General features: G+C 37.9%; 1 protein-coding gene across 3 annotated transcripts in view; it reads left to right on the top strand.

The window, feature by feature from the left end:
- Nucleotides 1–18169, top strand: part of ZNF385D (zinc finger protein 385D) — a 786854-nt gene that overhangs the window by 754892 nt on the left and 13793 nt on the right. For all 3 annotated transcript variants that reach the window (XM_072948880.1, XM_072948876.1, XM_072948891.1), the window contains one exon: nucleotides 16360–16590. In XM_072948880.1, the coding sequence (XP_072804981.1) occupies nucleotides 16360–16590 (231 nt within the window). The remainder of the gene's footprint in view (nucleotides 1–16359; nucleotides 16591–18169) is intronic.

The raw sequence follows: 18169 nt of genomic DNA, 5'->3' as shown, positions 1-18169 counted from the left end.
TTTTATTTCATTGATCTATATGTCTGTCTATCCTTGTGCCACACTAGTTTTTTTGTTTTGTTTTGTTTTAGTTTTTATTGAAGTGTAGTTGATTTACAATGTTAGTTTCAGGTGTACAGCAAAGCAATTCAATTATACATATACATACATATTTTTTTTCTTTTCAGATTCATTTCCATTATATGTGATTACAAGTGATTGAATATAGTTCCCTGTGCTATACAGTAAACCCTTGTTGTTTTATCTATTTTATATATAGTAATGTGTATCTGTTAATCCCGAACTCCTAATTTATCCCTCCCTTGCCCTTTCCCCTTTGGTTTTAATTACTGTAGCTTTTTAAGTAAGCTTTCAAATAGGAAGTGTGAGTACTTCATTGCATTCTTTTTTTCAGTATTGATATTATTAGGATCTCTTCATTTCTGTATGAACTTTTGTTCAGCTTATCAATTTCTGCAATATAAGGCCATTGGGAATTTGATAGATTTTGCATTTAAGCTGTAGATCACTTCCAGGAATAATATCATCTTAGCAATATTAAGTCTTCCAATCCATGAATAAAAAATGTCTTCCCATATTTAGGTATTTTAAATTTTCTTTCAGCAACATTTTAGAGTTGTCAGTGAACAAGTATTGCACTTCAGTGATTATATGTATTCCTAAGTATTTTATTCTTTTCATATCATGGTAAATAATTTTTTTTCAATTTTGCTTTCAGACTGTTCATTGTTAATGCATAAAACATGACTGATTTTTGTATATTGATCTTGTATTTTGCAACTTTGCCAAACTCATTTTTTTAGATCTAATTTTTGTTTTTGTAGATTCTTTGAGGTTTTCTATGGATAAGGTCATGCCCTCTGAAAAGAGTTTTATTTCTTCCTTTACAATCTGGATACATTTTATTTCTCTTTCTTGTTTAACAGTCCTGGCTAGAACTTTCAGTGCAGCATTGAATAGCAATAGTAAGAGAGACATCCTTGTCCTGCCCCTGATCTAAGCTTTTGGTTGGACATTGTCTTTTACTAAGGATGAAAAAGGGAGCCCTTGTGGTAGCTTAAGGAGAAAAATAATGTTATCTAACTCCTATTTAAAGGATATCTTTGTCTTTTTATGTTTTTTTTTAAATTGAAGTATAGTTGATTTACAATGTGTCAATTTCTAGTGTACAGCATAGTGATTCAGTTATACACATGTATATTCCTTTTCATAATCTTTTTCAATATAGGTTATTTAAGATATTGAATATGGTTCCCTGTGCTGTATAGTAGTACCTTTTATGTATAGTAGTTAGTATTATGTTTTAAAAGATTATAATTTCTAAAAGGTTAGAAACCTTAGTAAATATGTTAAGCGGGTATTAAAATCTAACATGGTTCATTAAACTTAAGTAGTATAGCAATATTACTACATAAAATTGTTAATAAATATTCCTCTATTCTAAATGCTATAAAATTAGCTCAAAATTAACTATATAATGTGTCCTAGCCATACACATTGTCTTAGCAATAATATTTTTACAGAAATAAATAATTACTACTGTATGGTTCTGCAGTATCAGTTCTCCTATTGACAGTACTTATTTTTTTTACACTTAATTCTTGATGATAAAGATATATTTTTTTACCAGATGGCAACAATAAATCTTAAAAAGTGTTGGTACTCAAAATGGCTTTCTCTAATTATAGCTATGAGTCTAGCGAGTGACATATCAATAAACCAGTTTTCTCTTTTATAAAATAGGAATTCTAATGTCCATCTCAACAGTCCTGGGGATATAAAGAAATAAGTGTCTACAAAATGTATTTGAAAGCTAAAAAGGACCAAACAAATGTAGGGCATTACCCTTGCATCCTTTAAGTTTTCTTAATAGCACTTTGGTTTTAATTGTTGTAATTATTTAGGTTTATGCTTGAGAAAGTGCAACAGCTGATTCCTTTAGCAGTAATGATATTTAGAATAAGGACCTATAAAACGAGAGAGCTGGGTTGTTGGACTAACTAGAGAGATCACTCTTTGTCATGCAAAATGTAAAATAGCAAGAAAAGAAAAAAAGAATGAGACATAAAAGTAGTTGAAGGAGCAGTCTTTGTCTCATTTTGAGTGATGCCTTATCTGCCAGGTGGGGGTTACTGTGTAACATGTACCTTGCACAATCGGCTGTCAACTTCTTTGACATCTACCATTCATTGCGTGTTTCAGTGATACTCACATCAGAATGTATAAATCATCATCTCGGGTGGCACCATTTCTGTGAACATCTCAGAAATCTTAACAGGATAGATCCTTCAGTAGAAAAGGAGCATCTGTGATGGTGGAACCTTCAAAGATCCAAAAGAGGATTTCATCCAAATCCTATGGGTCAGTTCATCATGTTGACCCATTGTGCTGACTGATAAAAATACCCTTTAAGAAGAGAAGCTCACAAAACTTTCCTCCCTGTATAATCTGTATATTTTAGAAGGGCAGTTAAGACACGCTGTCTTAATTTCCTCTTGTTCTTCTTTTCTTTCTAGTCCTCTCTTGTCTTACAAAAAAAAAAAAACAGAGTTAATAAGCAAATAATTTCCATCTCATTCAGATTTATTCAACTTAAGGTAATTAAACTTCCAGGCTGAGGACACATTTGTCAACCCAGATTGACCCGTCAGGCAGCGAAGAGACTTGTCCTGGCTTTGGAATTGTGTTTTAAAGGTTAGGTTACAATGGAATTTTTTTCTGAAGCAAATGACTCCTGTTAGGGCATTGCAGTGCACGAAATGCCTTTATCACTTGTGAAGTGAAAATAAAATACATGATTTTTTTCATTGTTTAAGCACCTTCGAGAATTCCCGCAACACTTAGAATTATCTGTGCACGTAAAATATCTGAGTGCATTCATTTGGGGCTTCTATTTTGGTAAAATGTATTTCATGCTTGCCAAACTGGGCCCAGGCTGGAAGGTTCTCTGGATGAGCTTCTGGGAAAAGATGAACCAGATCAGACGGCTTAACTCTGTGAGTCGACCTGGCTGATCCTTGGTCACTTTTTGTTTTTCCCAGCTGACCTGGAAAGTTTTTAAAGTTTTGTTTTCTGTAGAAGTGCCCGCAGTGAGAGGAGGCTTACAGGAGCCAGTTGAAATCTCAAAAGGAGACATCTGTACATACATGTGTTATTTTAATCATTTATCCTGCCATCTTGTTTTTCATGAGGTTGGGAAGAGGCAAGGTGAACAAAAGAGGAGGAAATAAAGGAGACTGAGCCCAGCCTGCACTTCCTGCCTCTTCACCCCTTTCCCTCTAGTGTGGTCCAGGGCCATGAAGCCCAAAGACCAGACCCCACAGCCCCCATCCTTCCCTCTGTGTCCCCTCCTCTTTTCTGGGAGGGGCAGGTGTCATCCCAAGAAATCCATGGCAGGGCTGTCCAAGAGGTAAGGCCATTATGTTAAAAATAACCTGACAAGGTCTCCACCTTGTCTGCCTGCCATGGTCTTAAGCTCTGTCCTCAAATAGCCCAGTGCTGTGTCTTCTCAATCAGCTTGCCTCCTGGCTCTGACTTCTCTCCTCAGCCCTGTGAATTGGCTGTGGGGACCTGGCTGTGATCTTGACTGCTTGGCCACAGCCTTCCAAGTGCCAGGCATGGATGTGGTGTCTGCCTGGGATGCCCCCGTCCATCCAGACCTTGGACTCCACACATCCTGCCGGAGACTGCTGGCATTCTTGGCCTGGCTTCCATCAGAGCCATAGGAGCCTGCCAGGAAGGACTTGAGCAGAGCCAGTCATGTAGACTTCTCCATTTCTAGAGAAACTTCTTCAAAAGAACGCCAAGTTGTTTTAAAACAGGTTTACAGAAAACAGGATCCATGAAAACAGAAAATCTTCTATCCCAAGAAAGATCATTAAAAAAAAAAATGAATCTGTAAAACAAAGTGGTTTACCCAAAGTACTGGCTTTTAATTTTAATGTTCACAGTTGGCCTTGAGTTAAACATAATCGAAATAGTGATTATGAAAAACAGCTCTTCAAATGTATATTCTACATAAAATAATGAGTCTTTTCTAAGGCTTAAAGATTATATTTGTAAATTATTTTGTCAAAATTAGTGATGAAATTTCAGGATGTCTAATATCAAATTGTCTCTAATATGGTGTTCTGATTTGACTCATGCAATGAGATCCCAAAGGATGAAATGAAATAGAAATGCTGTCGCCATTTGAGAGGTCAGGTCGCATGAGACTAGATTTCTATCCTTTTGTAGCTATAAAAATATTTCACATTCCGTGGATTAGAATTGCCATAGAGACCAACCCATCAGAGGTGATACAAGTTTATTTTTAAATTATCAGACAGTATATTCTTTATTAACACAGCTCTACTTTAAAAATCTATTTATCTCAAAGTATGGAATTAAATCTAGGTTGACAGAGCTAACCAAGAATCAGAATGGATTTTTCCCCCAAGTATGTACTCAAAATAAATAATTGGATTTGAAGCTGTTGAAATAAAGCCATAATAACTAGTCTTTTTAATAAGACCTAAGGAAAATCAAATGGTTATTCTGCATCATTTAGACAAAAGAGAGATTGACTTTTTTTTTAGTGTTCCAACTAGAGTTTTAGTGAAATGGTGATAAAGTTACAATGAATATTCTCAAAAAAAAAAAAAAGAATACATGGTGTGTTGAGTTTTTGTGCAAGAGGCAATCTGTTGTGGCTTGGAATTTCTGAAACAGTGTGATCATTTATGGGCTTGTAATAGAGGAGATCATTTTATATCTGGAATTTCATGAAAAATGTGGTTTATATGGTTTCTGTAGCTAAAAAAAAGGAAGAACTGGAAATTGGTCTGTTGGCTTTGCTGTAAAGAGAGGCGTTTGTTCCAGAATGTTGTTATTTCTAAGCAGTCCTATTAATTTTTTCAGCAACCAACCTTTCAGTAAATAATAAGTAGAATTCTGATTTCTCCTGTTCATTTTGAGGTGCACATTTTACCTAATTTCTATGTGTCCTCCAACTCTTAAAAATCTTCTTGGCTGAAGTATATTAGTATTACACAGAGACAGCGACTTTGAGGGGAGAAATTGTATTGAAAAATGATTGTGTTGTGTGATGACCTCCCTTCCTGTTCCCCTGCCTACAGAGGAGAAAAATCGTATTAAATTGCTGTTTTGGATGAAATTACTGATAGTTGGAGTCTTGAGACAGCACAATTTACAGTTGAAATGGAATGCTTAGCAGTTACTGAAAATTTGTCATTACAAATATATGTATATATTTTTAATATATCTAAATATATGTATATGTGTTTTAATTTATGTAAAATATATGTATATATAATGTTATCTCAATTTTAAAAATTTTTAATTGAAGCATAGTTGATTTTAAATGTGCCAGTTTCTGGTATACAGCAAAGTGATTCAGTTATACATATATATTCTTTTTTATATTCGTTTTCATTATAGGTTATTGCAAGATACTGAATATAGTTCCTTGTGCTACATATAGGTCCTTGTTGTTTATCTCTTGATTTTTTTTTAAAGGTCCTCTCTTTTTTCTATATTTCTCTCATCTTTGCGAGTCATTTCCCACAATTTATCCAGTAGAACTTCCTCCCTGAAAACTCCTTTCCTGGTCCTCTGAAATTTGAAAAACAATTTTATTCTACATTCTACTCATGTCTGAGTGTGGCAAGTGTGCATGAGTTACATCATGGTGTCCTTCTGGTGATTAAAACGTTTTCTCCGTCGTCCATCTGTGGAACACTAACGTGGTAATGAAAATCGCTAAGTCAGTCTTAGACGTATAGTAAGTTGTCCGAGACCAGATGGGATAATGTTCTAAATTATATCCTCACTAAATATTTTATCATGGTGCCATCCGCTGCGAGAGTTTGTTTTCTTATCTTCAAGACAGCTCTCTGGTACAAAAAAAGCTTGCAGAGCTGACAATTATTCCTCCCTTTTTATTATATGGGCTGCCTTGCAGAATTCTGTGGCAAGGATTTGAATCCTAGTTGGCTTGGCGTCGCTGTCTCCATGTCCTCAATCCTTTACTCATTCTAAATTCACTTGTCAGAAGGCGCTCCCTCACTATGTTCAGTTTCAATTAGTAGAAGCTCTCAAAATTCATGATTTATCATGTCCTAATTCTTAATAGTGAGACATTGCAGAAGGTAAACCCTCATTTTTAACCTAAAGGACATACCCAGAACGAAGAAGATTACTGCCACATATAGCAATAATACATACATAGAACAAACTACCAAAGGCAATTGCTGAAAAACCACGCTTTAACTTTTTGCCAAATTGGACATTCTCCAATACACGGGTCTCCTCATTAATGACATGGGAAGTGTTACTGTGGCAGACAGCACATTTTTTCCCTGCTGAAACCTCTCCAAAGAGGGGGGACTACCACTCGCAGATGTGGAAAAAGTTTTTTTTCCTTCCGCCTTCCTAAGGAAAAAATATATCTCTCTATTAGAAGCCCCAAAAGGCAGCTTCTTAAATTAGAGGCATCCAAGTCACTTAAAAGAGCTTTGGAGTAAATTGATTTTCTTTTTGTCTTCCTCATTCTTTCCCTTTTGTGATGTTCATCGAAAAGTTCACAGATTCCGACAAAACTCGCCCCTTCTTCTTGGTGCTTCTCAGTTGTGGGCACCGTGGCCAGACCGACTCAGTGAACTCTCCGAGGTCCTAGTGGACCTGCCTTCTGAGTAACTTCATTTTGAATTCATTTACTTTGATTAATTTATGCTTGGAAGGGATGAAGCATATGTGATAGAGGAAACAAATCCTGTGGAAACAAATTCTATGGAAGCACACAGATTCTGTTAGAAAGAGAAGGCTGTATCTTACAAAAGAACTCCTGGTTTAATGGTTCATGGAAGGTTAATTAAGCCCCATAGTTACTTTTCTCTGTTTCAAAGATATGAACATGTCTCCATGTTCCCTCATTTATAATCACATACATCTCAAAAAAAAAATGCACCCTTCAGTAGAAATACTCACTGCCTGCTTAAGTATCTACAGCGTTTTTTAAGACTTGTTCCCTAATTTATTCCAAATTCCCTCTTAGGATTGTCAACTTGTCCTGACTTGCCTGGGACCTTTCCTGAAAATACTAAAAGTCCTTTAGTCACAAGAAAAACAGGACAGTGGTCATCCAATCCATAGTTCCCTGTTTTACATCCATGGCTTTCTATTTAAGTGCCATTATATAGCTCTAATGCTGAGACCAATTCAACTAAACTAAAAACTAGTTGACAGAGCTGTCAGTGGTTGTTCCTTAAGTGTCATCCTCAGTCCCGCTAGCAGTAACAACACCTGGGTCCTTGTTAGAAATGCAAATATTGAGGCCCCAGCCCAGAACCCAGAATCATAAACCCTCAGGGCAGTAATCAACAGTCTGGGCTTGATTAAGCCTTCCACGTGGTACAGAAGAGTTTGGGAACTACTACTTTACAGCCACAGGATTATTCTTGATTCACAGGAGTTTCCAACATCTTGGCTCCATCATTATTGGATGTTGTGAGAGCCAAAAGAGTGAAAGAAAATTTTAAGATGAAAATAATCAAGGGTGAAAACTTAGGTCAGCCGTCAGAGATCTGCTGCGTCTGTCTCTCTGCCAATTTTCAGTCCCGAGCCTGATGGGGATATGACCTCAACTTCTGAAAGAATGGCAAATACCTAACAGATTAAATTTGTTGACAAGAGCATCTGTATCTATCAGTTACCCAGTACCTAGCAAGCTTCGTAATAGCTCTGTGTGGAAGGGATTAAATATATGCTATAGGAGTGAGGAAGATGATCCCCATTGACTTTTAGAAAGGGAGGCTCCAACTCGCTAAGATATTGATAAAGATTGTTGAGGTGACTGTTAGGAACCAAGAGCATCACTGGTATATTAAGTTATAAGCCCTCACACACAGCTGACGAGACACGTCCAGTCTTCTGCCCTAGAATGAGTCCTTCCTTGTGGGCTTGAAAGGAAGAAATGAGGGCAAATTATCTGGGGAAGGAAAAAACAAGACTAACTCTAATCAGCCTCCTCTCTTTCGAATAGAGACCTTGCCTCCTGAGGGAGAGCCGTAGTCCAGCCGTTTGCCCAGAATCTGAACCACTGTGAAGACGAGCAGCATTTGGGATACGGGTCCAGTGTCCCTAGAGCATCTTTCAAAATGGCAGCCCACAGCTCACAGGGTAGATTTTGTCTCACACGGGAATTTACACACACACACACAGTTACTAACACTTAAAATTTGGAAATTTTACATGGCTTTTTTGGCTTTCACCAAAATAATAAAGCATCTGATAAAACTGGACATGTATTTCTAAGATGGCAGGAACTGACTAGAGTGGAAAATGAGCTATCCCATTTTTGCAGAGCTGTGTGCTCTCCAGTTTATCACAGTGAGTACCACCATCACTGTCAGTTGCCCCGCTTCACTCCTTCATATCATCTGCCTTTTCCTGTTGTGTGTGTGTGTGTGTGTGCGACTCTTGCCTACTATCATGCTGCATTTACTTGATGAAATCCCAGTGTAAACCAGAGAGGTCCATGCTGAGGTCAAGAACATTTCAGAGATGTAAGATCTGAAGACACACAAAGTACATCTGAGCAATTGACTACCTATTGGATCCTGCCTCATTCCCCAGGGATCTGGATAATTCCTACTGAGCCCCTGTGCTGCTGGAGCCTCTGATCTCCCTTCTGTTTGGCCTGATCCTCCTGCCCTCCCTCCTTCTCATTAACTGCACCTTCTCATTCTCTGCCGCCTATCCCAAGACAAGCTGTCTTTGATCCAGTACTGACCACCACCTCCTTTTGATGGCTTCCGCAATCTTTACCTAACTTGGCAACCTGATTTCTTCAGCCATCTTACCCCCAAATTTTAGCCAGTGATAGGAACAGCCTAGATTCCTGATATATTTTCCTATAAAATGAAAGTAATCTTACATGACCTCTCAAATCACATGGTCCTCCTAAAAAATAATGGCCAATCCCAATGAAACTCATTGATCCTGGCTTCAGGAGGAAAATCCAAAAGTTGAATCACCCATTTCTTGAAACAGGCTCTGTCTCAAATACTTTTCATCAGAATAGTTAATCTGCACCTGGTGCACGGGGCACACGGTGAGATCAGCAGATAAATCACCAAGCTCACTGTGTCTGAATCTACTTGATGCAATTGTCTCGAACTAGATTGTAATTTGGGCCACTTCGGGGAGCATCTCAAAAGTTGCAGTCAGAAATCGCTTGCCTTTCTATAATTTCTCGTGCACCCAGGACATAGGAAATGTAGCTCAAATGATTTAACAGTAGACAGAATTACTCACCTGACCCCTTAAGACATTAAGAGTTTTGATCAGGTTACTATAGGACTTGATTTTAAAAGTACAGTGAATCAGTTTTCTGCATTGTATTTCCAAGTCCCAGACCCTTGGAGGTGTGATAGAGTTTGAAGTGCAAATATTTTTCTAATGTGTTCTGGTGACACCTCCTCCTGCTCCTTGTCCTCCTCCAAAACAGCAAATCCACTGTCCCCTCCCCTTTCATGGTATCGGAGCCCTCTTCTCTGGTACCCAAATGACATCATGTTTACTTTTTAACCTCTAGTGATTGGTACAGGCTTAGACACATGAGGGTTCAGTCAAGCTCACCCCAAAAGTTCCAAGGCCAAGACAAGACTTCAGATGGAGACCATAGGCCAAAAAATGTTCACAAGTTGTACCTCAGACTTCACTAGCAGCCCCACAGCTGCACCCCAAGATTGTCCTTGTGCCCTGAAGAGTAAGGACTGTCCCCATTGAAATCAGCCCCGGCCCTACCAAGTGTTAGCCCAGATCTGCAGGGGCAGGGCAGAAGTGGTGCCCCAAGCCAGGACTTTGGGTGGTGACTGGACCCACCCAAATCAGGTAGCCTGTTGGGGATGCAAGCTTTCTCCCCACCCTCATTTTGTGGACTGAGGATTCCCAGGTAGCATTGCCTGGACCACTATAGCAGAGGGGATGTACATTGTCTGCCTGGATGTACATTTTGGTGATTTGGTGATTTCTCTTCCTCTGGTTTCAAGTTGGAGACTGTGATCTCTTCTCAGCTCTTGACACACATAAGCATGCATGCACACGTGTGGACACACAGGCATAAACATGTGCACACATGAACCTGTGAATGCTCAGCCTCTGTACTCCAGCCCGTGGGACACCCAGTTCAGTCCTCAGCTTCCCTTTCCTATAACTCTCATCGCCTCAATTTTTTTCCCTCAATTTGTTATTGAACTCTCTAAAAAGTGTTTTTATAACATCAAAACTTACAAAAATAGACTTTTGTTTCAGTGGCTTGTGATGTGTGGGAGCCCCAGCCCAATGCAGGGGCCATTCCTGTCCATGTCTAAGAGGGTGGTTCTGTGCTCAACAGATGTTGGTTAAATTAGATCAAATACCAAGGAAAGAAACCACTAGTAATAATTTCTAAAAACTTGTGTGTGTGTGTGTTTTCTTTTTGTCATGAAATACCTTTTTATACTTCAGAATGTCAGCATATTTAAGAGGAAGCAGCTGTTCTGTTCACTTGCTGGAACGTCTGGTTGAGACTTAAATTCCCACAGAGAAGAAGGAAATAAATTGTATATAATTCTGAGTCTTCAGTCCACAGGAAAATGGGATGAGCATCTCTAGGTTGTAATATTAATTTCTCTTACCTGGGAGAAACTTAAACAACTCATCTCTGGTTCTCTTGCTTGGGTTATGAGGTCTGTAACTGGGAGAATAAATGTCTTACCTGGACCATGTCACTTGGCTGTTCTATTTTATTATCTAGAATTCAAGTTGTTGATTATTTTCTGGAATCTTTTCTTATACTTTATGAATTTTTTTTTAAAAAAAAGTACTTCCAGTACTTTTAAAGCACTCAAGAATGAGAGTCAAAATGGGCCACTCTGAATACTGACAAGTTTCCTTTCATTCTCTTCTAAAGCCCCACTCCACAAAGTATTAGCAATCTGTTTTGATGCCAAAACCAAATAGTGACAGTTACAATAATGAATATTTGCTACAGGGAGCTGGCAGAAAAATTACATGGAAATATAAAACCCAATATCTCAAACGTCTCTCTCCCCACTGAAGTGCACCCATGATTTTCCACTCCCTGTCACATATACAGTTCCTAGAGGGTCATTGGTTGAATGGTGCAAAAAAATATGAATTTGCCTCTGAGAAACATTAGGAAAAGTGAATTGTTATTCTAGTTTCTCATCTTTAGGGAAAAAAAGAAAAGAACAGGGTGCAATAAGAAAGGCCTGTGGGTGACTCTTACCATATTGCAAAAGGGGTTGTTTGAGGGCTGTTGGTTTTCCTTTTTTTTCCCCTTCCTCCTAAGTGTATTCCAGCAACTTAATACTTGAACATAAATGGATGATTGGACATGCATGATCGACTTTAACTAGGGCCATGTCTTGTTTCTTTTAAAGTCAAAATTTTAAGATGCTGTCTTCAAACATTCATAAGACATCATGACCAATTGGAATTAACAGAAGGGGGTGTAGTCGATCCTTTTATGAAAAAAAAATCACAATTTTAACAATAAAAAAATAAATGAAGAGCATGTGCTTCTGACCCAGACTGAGTCTGAGTTCAAACCATTCCACTGCAGCTGGTGGCTCTGGCATTTGGCATGTTTCCAAGCCTCTCCATCCCTCAGCTTCTTCTCTAAGATGAGGATAAAAATGATATGCCCCTCTTAGCTCTTTTGTTTTTAATTCAAGTATAGTTGATTTGCAATGTTGTTCAATGTTGTGTTAGTCTCAGGTGTACAGCAAAGTGGTTCAGTTATACTATGCTACATATTGTACTGTTATATAATACTTAATATATACTATACTGTGTTTTCTTTTTCAGATTCTTTTCCATTAGAGGCTATTACAAAATATTGAATATAGTTCTCTGCTATACAGTAGGACCTTGTTGTTTATCTATTTTATATACAGTAGTTTATATCTGTTAATCGCAAACTCCAAATTTCCCTCTTAATTTTTTTTATGAGGACTGAATGAATTAATACCTGTGGCTGCTTTAAAAGTGCTTCTACCATCATTAACTATAATTGCGTTGTTCATATGTTCACTCATTTATTCATTTATTGTTTTTTTTTCAATCAGTATTTATTGAATGCCTTTTTTATACCAAGTAGAAGTGCAAGGGTATAGCAATGACCAAAACTGTTGAAGGATTACGTTTACTATTATTTCAAGTCCTTATGGGATGTCTCACAAACCAGTCAGTACAGGATGGATATCTATTGTCTTTTCCATTCCCGGTGGCTTAGCAGAACACCTAGCACAAACAAACTGCCCAACGAATGTTAATGGGATGAAATTCAAGTGCATGAGTCACTGCAACCTACAGTAACAATTTGGAATTGCAATAAGGATTTAGAATTGGGAGATGCAATGTCAAGTCCTAGTTTTACTGAAATTTCCCAATCTAAAATCCAAGATAGCTATACTGTGAAACCACTAAGATCCCTTCTATGATTCTGCAAAGTAACTGAAATGATGACTTGTTAACTAGTTATAAATCGATTTTTCTCAAATTGGATAAACTTTTAATTTTACAATAGCTTTAAATCTATAGAAAAGGTGCAAGAATATCATGGGGCAGGGGGATCCTCTGCATGCTCTCAGTTTCCCTTATTGTCAACATCTCATCACTACAGAGCGTTTGTCAAAGGTAATGAACTGATATTAATGCCTTACTAATTAGCCAAAGTCCATACTTTTTTTCAGATTTCCTAAGTTTTTACCTAATTTGTTTTTGGCCCCAGGATCCCAACTAGGACAACACATTATATTTAGTCATTCTATCTCCTTAGACTTGTCAATTTTTCAGACTTTTCTTGTTTTGGTGACCTTGACATTTTTGAGGACTACTGGTCAGGAATTTTGTAGAATATCCTTAAATTTAGGTTTATGTATGCTTTTCTCATGGTTAGACAGGGGTTATGAGTTTGGGGGAGGAAGATCACAGAGGTAGTTCTTGACATCACATCATGTCAAGAGTATATGTTATTAACATGATCAATGATTCAAAATTATATTTTAATGAGTGGATAAGAATAATGTAAAATTGGTTATTTAATGTACCATATTAAAGAAAATCTCTTCGCTGTATGTAATTTTATATGCAATGTGCAGTCATCCCTCACTCTGTACAGGGAGTTGTTTCCAGAACCCCTACAGATACCAAAATCCATGGATGCTCGAGTGCCTTATATGAAATGACATAGTATTTGCATATAGTCTATACACATCCTCCCATTTACTTTAAAAACATCATCTCCGATAACTTATACTACCTAATACAATGTAAATGTTACGTAAGTAGTTGCAAATACAATGTAAATGCTATGTAAATAGTTGCCTACACACAGTAAGTTCAAGTTTTGCTTTTTAGAACTTTCTGGGGTTTTTAAAAAAAATATTTGTAATCTCCGGTTGGTTGAATCCACAGATGCAAAACCCCAGATATCAAAAGCCAACTGAACAAAATAATTGATTCTTTTGTGGCATAATCTTAAAATGTATTTACCTTACTTTAAAAAAAAAGTCCCCCTAACTTCTGATAAATGAAAAGTAAGTGAAAAATTCATGTCTTGTTATAAATTAATAGTAATCCTACCTTGTGGACCCAAGATCTATATATTACATTTCAAGTGAAAAATATAACCTTATTTCTTTCAAAGTAGCCTCAAGCTTGAGAAAATAACAGATCTTTGCTCAGCTGTGTGGTCTAAAAGATGCAGCGAAGTAAGAAGCCAGGAAGATAAGTGAAGCGTTTTGATACTAATTCCCCTAAGCTGGTCTCATGCAAGGGGCTTGCTCTAAGAAATGTTAATACTTCACTAAGCCCTGGGCATAGAGAATTTGGAGCCTCTAATCTTTGGCGTCCTTGGTATAAAGGTACATTATCCTCTGGGGCTAGGAAAGACACTAATGCAGCTGTCATAGGGACTGGATGAGCCACGGTTTTGTTTATTCTATACCTTTGTTACAAATTTCACCGCAAATAGAGAAGTTGGTTGAGGGTTACTATAATCTATGCCATGTATAATTTTCTGATCAAGCCATAAAATAAATATTGTCAACCCTTTTCCAAAAGGAAAAGTTGTTGGAAGCAGGGTGTTACTAGGGATATCCTTAGATTTAAATGAAAATAAATGCCCACAGTATCACCCTCGGGTTCCAGCCTGTGACCACACTAAGTTTCAGTATACCTGTATTTACGGTTGTCACTCCCCACAGAACTGATCATCAAAACAGTTAAGTGGTTTTAGCCCACTACCGTTTGTGACCTTAAGGTAGAGGTTCACAGTCACGGCCAAGAGCATCACTCACAACATTTTTCCCCCAAACCCCTGATTTCTTCGTTCCATGAAACACTTTTCCTGACTCACTGGATACTACTTGTGCAGCCTTTGGAAATTTCCTTAACTCCTGACATTTCTTCATTTGTGCAGGTTAGCCATTGGCAATTATTCACACACACATGCACATGCTTTCCAAGAATAATTTCTGGTTTGCTAGAAGCAATGAATGCCTACTGGACCATCTCAAGTTGGTCATTGTGTTTTATGCCATAGGTTTCAGAAATACTTCTTGGCTGTTACCTGATATTTTAATATGGGGACCTTAGTAGGCAAGTAAACACTAATCAGGAGGTGGACTTTTCAGCCTTCCAGGAAATAAATGTATTCTGGTGGGAACATTTGATGTTAGGGTAATTTTATTTATTTTCCTCTAGCCATGAGATAAACTAGTCATAGCAATATGATTTTTTTTTTTTTGGTAACATGATTGGTGGATGTATTCGCCATGCCACTGAAAGGGATTTACTTAGTGATTTTACAGTGAAATAAGTAATTAAAAGTATATGAAGCATCAGGCAAAGGAAAGACCCAGAAGAATTGTTTTACACAATAGCCCTCAACAAGAGCTCATTTCTCTTCTGATTGACTAGTGTTTCTGATGCCATATTTGGGAAAAAACCATAACCCACCTCATGCACATCTCCTCCTCTGTTTCTGGATCAAAGGGGAAATCCAAGCTGAAAGGCATCTTGTAACTGCAGTCAACTCGAGATCATCAACTACCACGAAGTAAGCGTTTATGAGGACAACACTTCATTGCAGGTAGACTCCCATCGTTAACAGCCACCACCCACTCTATTCATCGTGGACTTTTCAGTGTGGCATTGGATGGTAACCATCACAGCATATGGAGTAAGACACAATTCCAAGAGCAGCTGTAGCTGGAGAGGCAGCCGGGGAATATTTTGAAGAGGTAGTTAAGAAGTAGCCCAGCCGGGAGGCAGGAAAAAGTATTCTAAGAGTAGGAAGGTTAGGGCATAATGCTCCTTGGCAGTTCACTTTTGGATATGGCAAACGGTGCTAACATCGTGTTAAGTAGCATATTTGGGATGGGAGCTGTGTATACCCGAGTGAAGTTAAGACAAGCTGGTTTCACTTTGGAGGCTGACCTCTCTAGATTTAGAATCAGATTTCAGAGCCAGAAGGTTGTACAGTTACAGTGCATCCACACTTTCCTCGTCATCACACTCTGAAACGCTGTGACATTAACATGGTGTGACCAGTCTGTGAATTCCTTATAAAGAGTGGCCATTGATGTTTGATACTTTTGTGTCACGAACTTCCTGAACACAACCTGGTGCGGAACATGCATTTAATAAATATGCCAGATTAGAATTCCTCTTATTTGTGTATCGATGATTATTGTACTTGTTGAAGATAGAGCTCTTTGCAGATAAGGCAGTGATTTTTTTTTTATCTGAACAAAGCAGTATCTTATCAGGGTTCATTTTCTGTATTTTGCACAAGCACAGCAGGATCAGTTTTTTTTTTTTAGTAGTTAAAGAAGGAGATGTAGAAGGAAAATAAAAAGACAAGTGATAAAGAAAAAAAGAAAATATCTTAAAAGCATTAATCCTCCATTTTATTTCTTTAAAAGCCATCCTTGTGGAAATATACAAAGCTCAATACGCTGTAAAGATTATTCTACTAAGGCCATATGTTAACAAGAGAAATTTGTGAATATGTTTATTTACTCCCTGGAAAAATTATCATGTTTGTTATCTATTTTAAGAATTGCCTGAATGTTTTATATCACTATAAAAACTGCATGTGGTCATCTACAGCCATACCTCCGTTCCTCGGGAGATGATTGACGTATAGTTGACAAGCGTCGATTGCTCGGCGTGTTTATTGTTATTAACAGAGCGTATATTAGTGACCCGTGTCCAAATAGGGAAGGCTAATACCACTGTTGTTTTTTTTTTTTTCCTTTTTCTTCTGTGCTATTTTGAACGCAGACAGCACCACAGGGACACCAGCAATATCGACGACAACTGTGGAAGTCCGCAAAAGCAGTGTTATGACAACTGAGATCACCTCCAAAGTGGAGAAAAGCCCCACGACAGCCCCCGGCAATAACTCGTGTCCTTCCGCGGAGACCGAGGAAGAAAAGGCGAAACGGCTCCTCTACTGTTCGCTATGCAAGGTCGCCGTCAACTCCGCGTCTCAGCTGGAGGCGCACAACAGCGGTGAGACGCAGCGATTTCTTTTCTGTCTCAACAGCTCTGCAATTATCTAACTCTGAATAGATTAGCTTTTTTGCAGCAGGGGACAGAGGGGCGGCGGGAAACTGGCAGTTATTACATGGAATTCATTAACCATTAGAAAGTGAAAATGACAAGCAAAGTGTCATTTACATGCGGGCCAGGCAGGGCTTCCAGGGCTCTGGTGCCATGCTGTGTATGTGTCTGTGTGTATGGATGTGTGTTTGTGTTTTATTAAACATTAGGAGAGACAGTCAAATATTCTAAATTATAAGCTTTGCGTGTACATGGTTTCTGGATTGCTGTGTTACTTCTAACTGAAGTTTTCTCAAGTTGTACCGGTAATATCGTTGCAAAATTTGGTGGCATGACTCCATGTACTTTTGGTTAAAACCTCCCTATCATGGTTTCATGGCAAATAATGTTGTTCAGGCTACGTCTGTTTGACTCAGACAATTAAACTTAAGAAAGTGCTTATTATAGGCAGCCACTGAGGTTATGATCTCTACACGTAATACTTTATTTACTCCTTCTGACAAATCTAAATATATTTTTCTTCTTTTTTGATTGAGTCTCCGAGATGACACATGACCAATTAGGTGACAGAGCCATTATTCAAACCCAGGTTTCTCTAACTTAAACACTGAATTTTAATACAGCATAACAGATCATACCAATAAGCCCAGATGAATGTTCTCCTGATATATTTTGATTCCGTCTACCTGCTCCCCCTCAATATCTACATTTTTGTCTCTGTCTATACATAAAGATGATACATACCTGTATCTAAACCAATTGATATAGATATGTAGAGTGTAGGTCCATAACCCATATTAATTTGTATAGATATAGATTATATATATATATATGTGTATATTTATAGCCTGCCTGAGATTCTATCCAGCCCTTTGGCCCAAGATCAGCTCTTCTGTGAAAGACTGGGTTCATTGCCAGGGCTCTCTTAGCAATTACAACAGAAAAAGAATCATTTGTGAATCATACCCTGAGTTAATAGTGCAGCTGTGTGTTGATGGAGGCATTGACCAATCACTGGGCTGCACTCGTAATATTTAAGTATTGACTTCAAGACTCTAAGGGAGTAATTGCAGATGGAGAACAATTCCTTGTGCACATGTCTTCCTCCTGCAGGCAGCATGAGCTGTGGTCAGGGAGAGGTCAGGAGTTCAGGGGCTGAGACACACAGAAAAGCATCTGGCCCCACGTCAGAATCTGTTTTGGTAAAACCATTCAGATTTTTCCCGTGTTTACTCTTGCAAATACATTCTTCCTGGATGCAAGATAATTGGGAGACCATGGATATCATTGGAAGTCCATTTATTTCTCAAGAATTCTTTTTTTTTAATTGAAGTTACAATGTGTCTGTTTCTTGTGTCAACACAATGTCCCAGTCATGCATATATATATATATATATATATATATATATACACATATATTCATTTTTATGTTTTTTAGAAAAGGTTATTACAAGATGTTGAATATAGTTCCCTGTGCTATACAGCAGAAACTTTTTAAATCTATTTTTCTATATAGTGGTTAACATTT

This window comes from Vicugna pacos, chromosome 1, assembly GCF_048564905.1.
Source record: "Vicugna pacos chromosome 1, VicPac4, whole genome shotgun sequence".
NCBI lineage: Eukaryota > Metazoa > Chordata > Mammalia > Artiodactyla > Camelidae > Vicugna > Vicugna pacos.
This window is presented reverse-complemented; position numbering and strand designations above follow the sequence as displayed.